The sequence below is a fragment of the Primulina tabacum genome, chromosome 5 (genome assembly GCF_025594145.1).
Source record: "Primulina tabacum isolate GXHZ01 chromosome 5, ASM2559414v2, whole genome shotgun sequence".
In the NCBI taxonomy this organism is placed as follows: domain Eukaryota; kingdom Viridiplantae; phylum Streptophyta; class Magnoliopsida; order Lamiales; family Gesneriaceae; genus Primulina; species Primulina tabacum.
The window spans coordinates 16,221,373-16,234,689 of NC_134554.1; the positions used below are offsets into that span (position 1 = coordinate 16,221,373).

At 35.6% G+C, this 13,317-nt stretch overlaps 3 protein-coding genes across 3 annotated transcripts; all 3 read left to right on the forward strand.

Annotated features, from left to right (window-relative positions):
* The first annotated feature begins 2,128 nt into the window (after positions 1-2,128).
* Positions 2,129-4,253, forward strand: LOC142544865 (cytochrome P450 84A1-like). Its single transcript, XM_075651897.1, has 2 exons — positions 2,129-3,202; positions 3,544-4,253. Exons 1-2 carry the CDS (start codon positions 2,129-2,131, stop codon positions 4,162-4,164), a joined length of 1,695 nt encoding a protein of 564 aa, XP_075508012.1. The 3' UTR covers positions 4,165-4,253.
* A 3,467-nt stretch (positions 4,254-7,720) lies between these two features.
* On the forward strand, positions 7,721-9,712 carry LOC142544866 (cytochrome P450 84A1-like). Its single transcript, XM_075651898.1, has 2 exons — positions 7,721-8,662; positions 9,003-9,712. Exons 1-2 carry the CDS (start codon positions 7,736-7,738, stop codon positions 9,621-9,623), a joined length of 1,548 nt encoding a protein of 515 aa, XP_075508013.1. The 5' UTR covers positions 7,721-7,735; the 3' UTR covers positions 9,624-9,712.
* Positions 9,713-11,766: 2,054 nt separating this feature from the next.
* Positions 11,767-13,317, forward strand: LOC142544185 (uncharacterized). The gene has a single exon (XM_075651248.1). It carries the CDS (start codon positions 11,767-11,769, stop codon positions 13,315-13,317), a length of 1,551 nt encoding a protein of 516 aa, XP_075507363.1.

A 13,317-nucleotide genomic window follows, 5' to 3' on the forward strand; every position in this document is an offset into this window, starting at 1 on the left:
GCCGGTTGCTGAAATTTTTGGTGTTGGGTAGCAAGGGGCGCGCGGCTGCGCCAAAACACACGCCATGGCGCCCAGCACATGTACAAAAAACGTGTTTTGAGGATTCAATGGTATATATTAGATTGGGGAATGATTTTGTATCATTCCTTCTCATCCTCATTTCTCTCCATCGGTTTAGAGCTAGGGTTCCTCATTTCTCCTTCAATCCAATTTCTTCCAAAACATTAATCTTTGATTGAAGCCTTAATCTTTGCTTGGAGATTAGAAGTTCTTCTCCTCAAGAGTTTAGAAGCAAGGGAAGAAAGCTTATTTCTTTAGGTTTGATTGAAGGGAAAACAATTGGTTGTTTGGTTTGAGTGTTGAAGTAAAGTTGTTAATTTAATGATTGATGGTATTTTTATTGTTATTGTGTTGTAGGATTATTGTCAAGGTGTTAAGATTATCAAATCTTCAAGTGGTTGTAAGTAGATTCTTCCTTTGAATGCATCTCATGAGCTATGTATATGATAAATGAAGATTCAATTGCTTTTAGCTCCTTTAAAATATTGATTATGTATATTGTATGTATTGATATTTTGAAAAGAAATGGAATTGAAGATAATGGCAAAGTAAAGAAGCTAACTCTTTAGCACGCACGCCACGTGTTTGACAAAATGATTCAATGAATGTTTTTATGGCATATTACGCTTAAGAAATGATACGGATTACTTCTTTACACAATCGTTGGGATTTGAGTTTTCTTGAATATCTAATTTGCGGATCTTGATTTGAAATAGTATTGAATTAATTATGAATTTTGAACAGAAACTACTCTGTTTTGATAGATGATCAAAGTTATTGAGTTATAGTAGAATTCAGAGGTTCAAGACTTCTCAACAATATATTTTGATCTCTTGTTGATAATATTTGAAAGGTATGTTACGGTCGGTAACATTCGAGGTAAAAATATCCTTTTTATTTTAAATTGAAATTTCGATGGCTTGATGAATTACTTGTGATTTGTTGATGATTGATCTTTTGAGATGAGCTTATTATGATATTGACTTGATGAGATTGAAATGCATCATTGCATTGCATATTGAGCCACTTTTCTATTCAGATTTGATATGGCGGAGGTCGCCTTGACTTATTGATTTGTTGGACGTATGGGGCTATAGTTGAGTTTGCATAGTGTATGCGAAGGTCGCTGCTATGGCCTGAATACTCTCTATAGGCGCACCATAGTCCTGGGGATTGTAGAACACATCACCCCACCTCGAGCGGATGAGTCGGTGGATGTTGTTGGGGGATTCTCTTTCCTTGGGTACCCTATGACCAGATGATTCACTTGATCTTGAGATTTATTGACAGCCCACAGCTTCTGATCATACATTGCATTACATTGCATCTTTATGAATTTAAATGAATTGTTTGTCATTTTAAATCTCATATGTTGTTGATTGTATCAAACTGGGTTTATACTCACCGGCACGTCGGCTACCTCTTGTTTTCATGTGCTTGACGGTAGGTGAGGCGAGGCTTGGGATGCCAGAGTCCAGCTCCAGGCGAGGAGATACGAGTTAGAGTGGGATTCTCGGTTCTTAGGAGTTATTTGATGATGTTTGGATTAATTTGGCCACTAGTTTATTTTGGCATGTTGAAACTTATATTCAAAATTTGAGATCTTTAAATTATTTTGAAGATATTTATGTCAGTTTGTGAACAACAAATTATATATTTTACTAAATCGTTTGGTTTGTTACATTTATAATTATTAGTATTAGATGTTGGGCTCGGGACCCCACAAATATAGTATAATTATACACTAAATTAATAAATATCGAATTTTCGAGAACTAGAATTCAAACCGAATTTGAGCAATATGTTTTTAAAAAATTTCGAGTTTCGAATATGGATAGAATATAACTTATTCGATCCAAAATCGAAACCTTAAATTTTTTGTCATATTCAATTCGATTCTGTTTGTTTATGGCGATTTCCTAATCATTTATAATATTTATATAAATGGACAGCATATCAAATAATCAATTATTTAAAAAAAGGAAGAATCATTTATAATCTTGAAAATTATCCAACCGCGGCAAAACGTACGTCATGCAGTGGTTATTTTCTTTCTGGCAGTATACCCATGCATTTAATTAAATCAGCCAAAGAAATTCTCCATTATAGAAGAGGATCGCAGTCATGGATTTTGGTCTTGCCACTTACTTTTCTTTTCTATAGATATGTGTATGTATATGTAGATAAACCTAACATATATTTGCACATAAACACAACAATGGAGAATTTTATCCCATTCAACCCAAACTTATCCTTAGCCTTGCCAATATTACTTCTCCTTTTCATCACTATCTGGTTGAGAAATTCTGCGAGAAGAAACCCTTTTCCACCAGGGCCAAAGGGTTTACCATTGATAGGAAACTTGCTCGTGATGAAAGATTTAACCCACCGCAGACTGGCGGAGATGGCGGAGGTCTACGGCGGATTGTGCCACCTGAAAATGGGGCAGCTCCACATGGTGGCGGTGTCCACGCCAGAAATCGCAAGGCAAGTCCTACAAACACAAGACAACTTGTTCTCTAATCGTCCTGCCACGGTTGCAATAAGTTACTTGACCTACAATAGAGCGGACATGGCTTTTGCACACTATGGACCCTTTTGGAGGCAGATGAGAAAGATTTGTGTCACTAAGGTTTTCAGTCGAAAAAGGGCCGAATCGTGGGCGTCGGTTCGCGAAGAGATCGACTCGTTTTTGAAGAATGTCGATGCTAGGATAGGTTCATCTGTCAATATTGGTGAGATGGTGCTTGGGTTGACTAGGGATATCACTTATAGGGCTGCGTTCGGATCCATATCAGAAGAAGGGCAAGAGGAATTCTTGAGGATCATGCAAGAATTTTCCAAGCTTTTCGGGGAATTTAATGTTCTCGATTTCATGCCTTGGTTGGGTTGGATTAATTACCAAGGTGGAGATTTACACAAGAGGCTCGATAGAGCTCGAGGATCGTTGGATGTATTTATCGATAAGATCATAGATGATCATATAGAAAAGAAGACAAATAGAAAAAGTAATGAAGTTTGTGATGGTTTTGAGGATGATATGGTTGATGAGTTAATGGAGTTTTGTGATGAAAATGGAGAAAAAAGTGATTTAGGGTCGGCTGTAAGTATTACTAGAGACAACATCAAGGCCCTGATCATGGTAATACTATTTTTAATTTGATAAAAACTTGTGTGAGACGGTCTTACGGGTCTTATTTCGTGAGACGGATATCTTATTTGGGTCATCCATGAAAAAATATTATTTTTTATACTAAAAGTATTGATTTTTATTGTGAATATCGTGAGATTGTCTCATAAAAAATCTATTATTTTTAATTTATGTGTCAGCCTATATTTTTGGAGATGATGCTTTAGTTTAATCTTAATTATAATATATATATAAATATATCTATTTGATTTATAAATAATATTCTCCCCCCAAAATATCGTAATCATTCCATTGACATATTTTCTTGTATGGTTTTATTCCATTTTCTGAAGGATGTCATGTTTGGAGGGACCGAAACCGTGGCATCGGCCATAGAATGGGCCATGGCAGAGCTAATGAAGAGCTGGGAGGACCTAAACAAACTACAACAAGAACTAGCTAATGTAGTGGGATTAGACCGAAAAGTCCACGAGTCCGACCTCGACAAGCTCACGTACCTCAAATGCGTAGCCAAAGAAACCCTCCGTCTCCACCCTCCAATCCCGCTCCTCCTCCATGAAACCACCGTCGACACCGTGGTTGATGGGTTCAGGATCCCCGCTAGGGCACGCGTGATGATCAACTCGTGGGCCATTGGCCGGGACAAAAATGCATGGGATGACCCTAGCACATTCAAGCCCTCAAGGTTCCTAGACGTTGGTGCACCGGATTTTAAAGGAAGTAACTTTGAGTTTATACCATTCGGGTCGGGTCGGAGGTCGTGCCCTGGTATGCAGTTAGGGCTCTATGCATTGGAGTTGACCTTGGCTAACCTTTGCCATTGCTTCAATTGGACTTTACCGGATGGCATGAAGCCTAGTGAGCTTGATATGAATGATGTGTTTGGACTCACCGCACCTAGGGCAGTCCAACTCGTGGCTATCCCGACTCGTCGTCTCACTCGACTAATATAGTGTGATAAATGGAATTATATCTTTGTGCATTAATTTTTATTAATGTATATTGAAAATATTATGAATAAGGATTTTATTTTGTTGGATTATTACAATCAATTCAAATCAAGTAAATCACATTCATGAGTGGAAGAATGAAGAAAAGAGGAAAGTAAAAAAGTTGATTATTTCATTGAAGAATATAAGCTTGTTATTGATGTATTTACAGTGGTTAAATAGGACTAAGTGGAAGTTATCCTGATGTCTACGTTGGATTTATTCCTTATTATGAGATGTTTGATAAAAATTCAATATGTCTACTTTGTTAATATTATATTTGCACCTAACTCAATCCCAAAAGCTAGCTAAGGAAGAGGAGTGTCTAAGTCATATATGCAATTCTAAGAAACTCTATCTAAATGATTTTAGACATTTTGACACACCCTCACGTCTAGGAACGAAACTTGAGCGTGAAGACATTAAAGAGTGGTCCAACTATGGACAATCTAACACATAACAGTGAGCATGGGTTCTGATATCATGTTAAGATTGTGACTTGGACCTTATTCAACCCAAAAAACTATCACAATGGACGGAGGATTGTCAAATTCCATATATGCAACTCTCAGAAACTCTATTCAGCAGATGTTGGACATCTTAACATACTCCTCTCACGCAAAAAAATAAACAACTGGAGCATGAAAACAGAGTGGCTCAACTATGGTCAGTCTAACACATAACTATGAGTGTCAGTTATGATATCATGTTAATATTGAGACTCAGGTCTAATTCAAATCCAAAAACTAACTGAAGGGGGATGATTGAGCAAGTCCACATATGCAATTCCCAAGAACTCTATCTAACCGTTGTGAGACATGTTAACATACTTGTGACATGACAAATATTTTCAATGTAACATAAAATATAAAATTATCTAAAAACTTGAAAGAATTATGATTCCATGCAATATGAAAATCAATCAATCATCCTCTATAAAATAAAAGATCCAGTCAGTTTTACATCCCAAGTAAGATTCATAACCATAAGGTCGATGGAAGAATTTCTATAACGATGAAAAAACTATTTTCAAATTGTCGGGACATTTTTATGCATATGATATTAGCTGATATTTGGTTTCATTTCGACCATCTTTTTGTCTTTCGCAATCTAAGTTTTCGATTCAACTTCTTCTCACATTTCACAGAAACAACTTGATTAATTAGTTTATAAAATCATAATCGCTCATGATTTATAGCTCATATGACACTAAAGTCTCAAATATAGGACGTAGTCTCAAGTTACAGACCCAATTATAACCATCTCTTAAATAAAAAACACAATCTAATAAACTATATATATATATATATATATATATATATATATATGTATGTATGTATGTATGTATGTATGTATCAATTTTCGATCAAAAAACTTGAACTTAAATTGTATAAAGACATCATGACAACAATATCAACATCAACAATAATAATAATTAGAAACCATCACCAAATTGCAACTAATTAGCACAGCTAAAAAGATCATAATTAAGCGGCCAATTGAATAAATTCAAGTCACTCAATATAATCTCAACTAATCCACCAGCATCGCTTTCAAAGGACCAAGTTGATAGCAAACTCCCTTCCATTAATATTTCATAAAAAATAATATTATGTTGAGCTTTTACCAAAGGATTTGAAGAATGAATTTGAAATAACGTTTATATCGAGTTTATTTCAGATCCATCATAATTATTATTATATCTGTATAAATTTAAAAATTGACGTATCTGAAATTCACTAAACATGATTGAAATACATAGTTTCAAATTCTCCAATTCAAATGCACCCTTAAATTAAAAATATGAAAGGTGAAAGTTATGATAAATCCTAAATTTTTGCAAATATCTATATATTTTTTAAGTCCATTTGGAAGTAATCGTGTTTTAGTATCTTAAATATATTTTATAAGAGTCGCGATTGGTCTTTAGCACACGTAGAACGTATGCGGACCGAGCAGTTGTGAGATAAGAATGAAAAACAATTTAGAGTAGTTGGTGAATAATTAAACGAAGTTCTTGGAAGGATTAGAATGGAAAATATTTCACCACTCAATTACACTAATATCGAGTTTGTGACGATTTCTTGAGTTTTCTTCGCGTTTCCGAAAGATTTCATGTAAGCTTTCAAGGAGAACGTTTCATATATAAGTATGTATCTTGTGAGACGGTCTCACAAATCTTTATCTGTAAGACGGATCAACCCTACCGATATTCACAATAAAAAGTAACACTCTTAGCATAAAAAATAATATTTTTTCATTGATGACCCGAATAAAATATCCATCTCATAAAATACGACCTGTGAGATCGTCTCACACAAGTTTTTGCCTACATTTATATAGCTTTTGAGATATTGCTATGAGTTTTCAAAAAGATCGGAGGAAGTTCAAACATGTTATTGCCACAATCAAGGGGAACTTAACTTGAAGAATAATTTGCACCAAATTCCAAATATAGTCTCTTAAGTTTAAAAAGAAAGTCATTTAATTGTTACAATATAAGTGTACCTATGTATCATTTAGTGGAGGATTGTTTCTCCTTTTTTAATCAAGCACTCGAACGTAGTCGCAACTAATATTTTATTTTGTGGGTATTTTTTTAAATATTTCTACTATAACGATTTTAAAATCGAGAAGTTGAATGAACATTTGTAAGAAGGTCTCACGAGTATTTATCTGTGAGACGGTTCAATCTTATCGATATTCACAATAAAAAATAATACTCTTAGTATAAAAAGTAATACTCTTAGTCTAAAAAGTAATACTTTTTCATGTATGACACAAATGAGAGATCCGTCTCACAAAATACGACCCGTGAGACCGTCTCACACAAGTTTTTGCCTTTTTCGAATATGAGAAACATTCTTCATATATCATAAATTTCCTTTCTAAGTAGTAAATAATAGTCTTCGGCATAATATGCATTACATAGTTATATCAAATCAAAAGATTACACTAAAAAAATCCAAAAGATTTTTCAAAATTTTACTTTGAAAAATTGTTTTTATTAAATAAGGTTTTTATATTATGAGTAATTTTATATTTCATATAAAATTTTGTAAAAGTAAAAGTTGATGTAAAAGTCTAGTAGTCATATCTTTTGACTTCTTAATTATCAAAATAATTTTTTGGACGAAAAAATCAAAGTTTTTAAAATAAAATAACATTTTAATTAGTCTATTAGACATTAGCCATATTTTTTGACTTTTTAATTATCAAAATATTATTATTTTTGTATTAAAAAAAAGAAATTTTCAGCCAAACGCACTCATCTCACTTTGGATATTCTCCTTTTCAGTTTTCACTCTTTGCATTCCAGAGACTAATTAAGAATCTAAGATATTATTTTAATTTTTTCTGCTATATAAATAATAAAGATATAATAGTCTTTTTCTTTAGATAAATTACTTATAAATAAAAAACAATATAATCAAAAGAATAAAAAATGAATTTCATATACACAAGTTTTCTTCTCTATAGATATGTGTATGTATATGTAGAAAAACCTAACATATATTTGCACACAAACACAACAATGGAGAATTATATCCCATTCAACGTCCCAAACTTATCCTTAGCCTTGCCAATATTACTTCTCCTTTTCATCACTATCTGGTTGAGAAATTTTGCAAGAAGAAACCCTTTTCCACCAGGGCCAAAGGGTTTACCATTGATAAGAAACTTGCTCATGATGAAAGATTTAACCCACAGCAGACTGGCGGAGATGGCGGAGGTCTACGGCGGATTGTGCCACCTGAAAATGGGGCAGCTCCACATGGTGGCGGTGTCCACGCCAGAAATCGCAAGGCAAGTCCTACAAACACAAGACAACTTGTTCTCTAATCGTCCTGCCACGGTTGCAATAAGTTACTTGACCTACAATAGAGCGGACATGGCTTTTGCACACTATGGACCCTTTTGGAGGCAGATGAGAAAGATTTGTGTCACTAAGGTTTTCAGTCGAAAAAGGGCCGAATCGTGGGCGTCGGTTCGCGAAGAGATCGACTCGTTTTTGAAGAATGTCGATGCTAGGATAGGTTCATCTGTCAATATTGGTGAGATGGTGCTTGGGTTGACTAGGGATATCACTTATAGGGCTGCGTTCGGATCCATATCAGAAGAAGGGCAAGAGGAATTCTTGAGGATCATGCAAGAATTTTCCAAGCTTTTCGGGGAATTTAATGTTCTCGATTTCATGCCTTGGTTGGGTTGGATTAATTACCAAGGGGGAGATTTACACAAGAGGCTCGATAGAGCTCGAGGATCGTTGGATGTATTTATCGATAAGATCATAGATGATCATATAGAAAAGAAGACAAATAGAAAAAGTAATGAAGTTTGTGATGGTTTTGAGGATGATATGGTTGATGAGTTAATGGAGTTTTGTGATGAAAATGGAGAAAAAAGTGATTTAGGGTCGGCTGTAAGTATTACTAGAGACAACATCAAGGCCCTGATCATGGTAATACTATTTTTAATTTGATAAAAACTTGTGTGAGACGGTCTTACGGGTCTTATTTCGTGAGACGGATATCTTATTTGGGTCATCCATGAAAAAATATTATTTTTTATACTAAAAGTATTGATTTTTATTGTGAATATCGTGAGATTGTCTCATAAAAAATCTATTATTTTTAATTTATGTGTCAGCCTATATTTTAGAGATGATGCTTTAGTTTAATCTTAATTATAATATATATATAAATATATCTATTTGATTTATAAATAATATTCTCCCCCCAAAATATCGTAATCATTCCATTGACATATTTTCTTGTATGGTTTTATTCCATTTTCTGAAGGATGTCATGTTTGGAGGGACCGAAACCGTGGCATCGGCCATAGAATGGGCCATGGCAGAGCTAATGAAGAGCTGGGAGGACCTAAACAAACTACAACAAGAACTAGCTAATGTAGTGGGATTAGACCGAAAAGTCCACGAGTCCGACCTCGACAAGCTCACGTACCTCAAATGCGTAGCCAAAGAAACCCTCCGTCTCCACCCTCCAATCCCGCTCCTCCTCCATGAAACCACCGTCGACACCGTGGTTGATGGGTTCAGGATCCCCGCTAGGGCACGCGTGATGATCAACTCGTGGGCCATTGGCCGGGACAAAAATGCATGGGATGACCCTAGCACATTCAAGCCCTCAAGGTTCCTAGACGTTGGTGCACCGGATTTTAAAGGAAGTAACTTTGAGTTTATACCATTCGGGTCGGGTCGGAGGTCGTGCCCTGGTATGCAGTTAGGGCTCTATGCATTGGAGTTGACCTTGGCTAACCTTTGCCATTGCTTCAATTGGACTTTACCGGATGGCATGAAGCCTAGTGAGCTTGATATGAATGATGTGTTTGGACTCACCGCACCTAGGGCAGTCCAACTCGTGGCTATCCCGACTCGTCGTCTCACTCGACTAATATAGTGTGATAAATGGAATTATATCTTTGTGCATTAATTTTTATTAATGTATATTGAAAATATTATGAATAAGGATTTTATTTTGTTGGATTATTACAATCAATTCAAATCAAGTAAATCACATTCATGAGTGGAAGAATGAAGAAAAGAGGAAAGTAAAAAAGTTGATTATTTCATTGAAGAATATAAGCTTGTTATTGATGTATTTACAGTGGTTAAATAGGACTAAGTGGAAGTTATCCTGATGTCTACGTTGGATTTATTCCTTATTATGAGATGTTTGATAAAAATTCAATATGTCTACTTTGTTAATATTATATTTGCACCTAACTCAATCCCAAAAGCTAGCTAAGGAAGAGGAGTGTCTAAGTTCATATATGCAATTCTAAGAAACTCTATCTAAATGATTTTAGACATTTTGACACACCCTCACGTCTAGGAACGAAACTTGAGCGTGAAGACATTAAAGAGTGGTCCAACTATGGACAATCTAACACATAACAGTGAGCATGAGTTCTGATATCATGTTAAGATTGTGACTTGGACCTTATTCAACCCAAAAAACTATCACAATGGACGGAGGATTGTCAAATTCCATATATGCAACTCTCAGAAACTCTATTCAGCAGATGTTGGACATCTTAACATACTCCTCTCACGCAAAAAAATAAACAACTGGAGCATGAAAACAGAGTGGCTCAACTATGGTCAGTCTAACACATAACTATGAGTGTCAGTTATGATATCATGTTAATATTGAGACTCAGGTCTAATTCAAATCCAAAAACTAACTGAAGGGGGATGATTGAGCAAGTCCACATATGCAATTTCCGGCAATAATAAAGTACGAAGTAATACATTACCAATAACTTCAGTAATAACACTTCGGATGTTTAAAAACACGGGCTTCACTGTATTTTTTTATTATATTTTACTTCGGCATATCAATGTTGATGCAGTAAAAAATAAGGAAAATAAGTTCATACTGAAGTAAAAAGATGAACCGATAAGTTTAATTAAATATTTAATATCGATTATATGATATCCTTCAGAGACGAGCTCATTCGATCGATCCACATTTTCCTTCAAAATTAACCCTAACACCACCGCCATTCCACTCACCGCCGTTCGCTTCGAACCACCAACACCACAGCCGTTCCACTCACCGACGTTCGCTTCAAACCACCAACACCACCGCCGTTCCACTCACCGAGAGGGAAGCAAAACACCACCACCACCACCGTTCAAAGCACTGAGACGGAAAAAGCGATTGAGATACACAACCGCCGTCCACTGCGCCTTTGTTTTTTCTCCATTTTGACTGGAACGATATTGCTTTACATGTGTTAGTCTGTCACCAGTTTCCCGAGGTATGGTATTGATTGGAACAATAATTGGTTAATTTCATGTTGTCGCCTTGGTTGTCCGTCTCTGGGTTCCTAATTTTCGGCATTGTCTAAAATATTTGTTGTTCCCTTCTTGTTAGGCATTGTCTAATTTTCGGTTTTTCTAACTTATATGCACTGTGTGTTGAGGACTGGACATGACGGTGTTTGTTAGTCATTGTCTCCGTCGAATTTTTTTGTTTTTCTAACTTATATGCATCTGTGTGTTGAGGCTTTTTCAATCGTGCTATGAAGAGATATCCATTTTTCTCTACTAATTTTCTTGATTAAACTGTATACTTACCAATGTTGCTTTATTTTCATCAATAGGTAGTCTTCTTTCGTTTTTTTTGCGTTCAACAAATTAAATTGAAAATGACATTATTAAATGTAATATTTTCAGGTTTAGATCAAATTTATTGTTATATATTTCTGGTATTTTGCTGTATTGAAATGGATAAATCTTGGATTCACTCGGATAGAAGGTCAAAACAGTACGAGGAGGGTGTGAAACTGTTTATCAGAGGTTGTTTAGAGAATCCCCATATTGACCCCAATTTAATTCATTGTCCTTGTTGCAAATGTAAAAATCTTAAAAAAAGACCAGCTAAGTCCATTCGAGAGCATCTTTATTTCCATGGTTTTAGTCAAAATTATGTGAATTGGATTTGGCACGGTGAGTCTGCTGAAAGTAACAAAGTAAATTGGAGCACGAACAAGGAGCCAATTGGTAACTATCACGGACACTTTGAAACCACTAATATGTGTGAGGCAGCATATGATAACTATACAGAAAATCCAGAAGCGTTTATGGAATTTTTGGAGAAAGCAGAGAAACATTTGTATAATGGATGTAACCGTTACACAAAGTTGAGTGCAATTGTTAAACTATACAACACCAAAGCAAAGCATGGGATGAGTGACGCTCTATTTTCCGATCTACTAATGGATTTCGGGGATATGCTACCAGATAATCACAACCTGCCAACCAAAATGTATGATGTAAAAAAGACATTGAGTTGTTTGGCGTTGAGTCATGAAAAGATTCGTGCTTGTTCCAATGATTGCATTCTTTATAGGAAGCAATATAAAGACTGCGTAAACTGCCCTAAATGTGGCTTGTCACGGTGGAAGCTAACCAAGAAGAACGTTGAGAAGAAAGGTGTTCCTGCAAAGGTGTTGTGGTATTTCCCTCCCATACCAAGATTTAAGCGCATGTTTAAATCTCTACATACCTCCAAAAATTTAACATGGCATGCAGAAACCACAGGAGTTCCCGGTCAGTTACGTCATCCAGCTGATTCACCATCTTGGAAGTTGGTGGATCATATGTGGCCCGACTTTGAAAGTGAACCAAGAAATCTTCGCCTGGCACTTGCAGCTGATGACATTAATCCTTATAGCAACCTTAGTAGTCGGTACAGTTGCTGGCCAATTATGTTGGTCACCTATAATCTGCCTCCAAACATGTGTATGATGAGAAAATTCATCATGCTAAATATGCTCATTTCAGGGCCTAAACAACCAGGAAACGATATAGATGTCTATCTTGATGTGTTAGTTGAAGATTTGCAACGATCGTGGGATGGAGTTGATGGTGTCTATGATGCTTATCGAAGACAATTTTTCACTCTTAAAGCAGTCTTATTATGGACCATCAATGACTTTCCAGCCTATGGTAACCTTAGTGGATGTACTACACATGGTTATTATGCATGCCCAGTATGCAAAGAAGATACTTGTGCAAAGCATTTGGAAAATGGGAAGAAAATGTCATTTGTTGGTCATAGACGATTCCTACCACGGTTTCATCCATATCGGAGGCAAATGAAAGAGTTCGATGGTATGGAAGAACATGGAGAATCATCTACACCATTATCTGGGGTTGCTTTGTTTGACAAGCTTTCTGACATAAGGTGTGTTTTTGGAAAGAAGATTAGTGTGAAAGGTAAAAAGAGAAAGAATGCAAAGGACAATAATTTGAAAGATAGTAAAGAAGAAAAAGATTTTGGATCAACAAATTTCAGAAAATGTTGGAAGAAGAAATCAATTTTTTTCAATCTTCCTTATTGGGAACACCTGCATGTTAGGCATTGTCTCAATGTGATGCACATAGAGAAAAATGTCTTCGAATCTCTCAATAATACTTTGATGAATGTTAAAGGAAAAACCAAGGACAATGTGGCAGCTAGGTTGGACTTGGTTCAAATGGGAGTTAGGCCTGAATTGACACCTAAATTTGGTGAAAAAAAAACATATCTTCCTCCTGCTGCATGCTCATTCACAAAAAAAGAAAAGTTACAAGTTTGTTAG

What these genes read in the sequence shown, in the direction of transcription:
- LOC142544866 (XM_075651898.1), top strand. Translation starts at nt 7,736, where the DNA reads ATGGAGAATTATATCCCATTCAACGTCCCAAACTTATCCTTAGCCTTG. An exon ending in ACATCAAGGCCCTGATCATG is followed by an intron (nt 8,663 to 9,002) that starts GTAATACTATTT and finishes CATTTTCTGAAG; the next exon opens with GATGTCATGTTTGGAGGGAC.
- LOC142544865 (XM_075651897.1), top strand. Translation starts at nt 2,129, where the DNA reads ATGCATTTAATTAAATCAGCCAAAGAAATTCTCCATTATAGAAGAGGA. An exon ending in ACATCAAGGCCCTGATCATG is followed by an intron (nt 3,203 to 3,543) that starts GTAATACTATTT and finishes CATTTTCTGAAG; the next exon opens with GATGTCATGTTTGGAGGGAC.
- LOC142544185 (XM_075651248.1), top strand. Translation starts at nt 11,767, where the DNA reads ATGTGTGAGGCAGCATATGATAACTATACAGAAAATCCAGAAGCGTTT.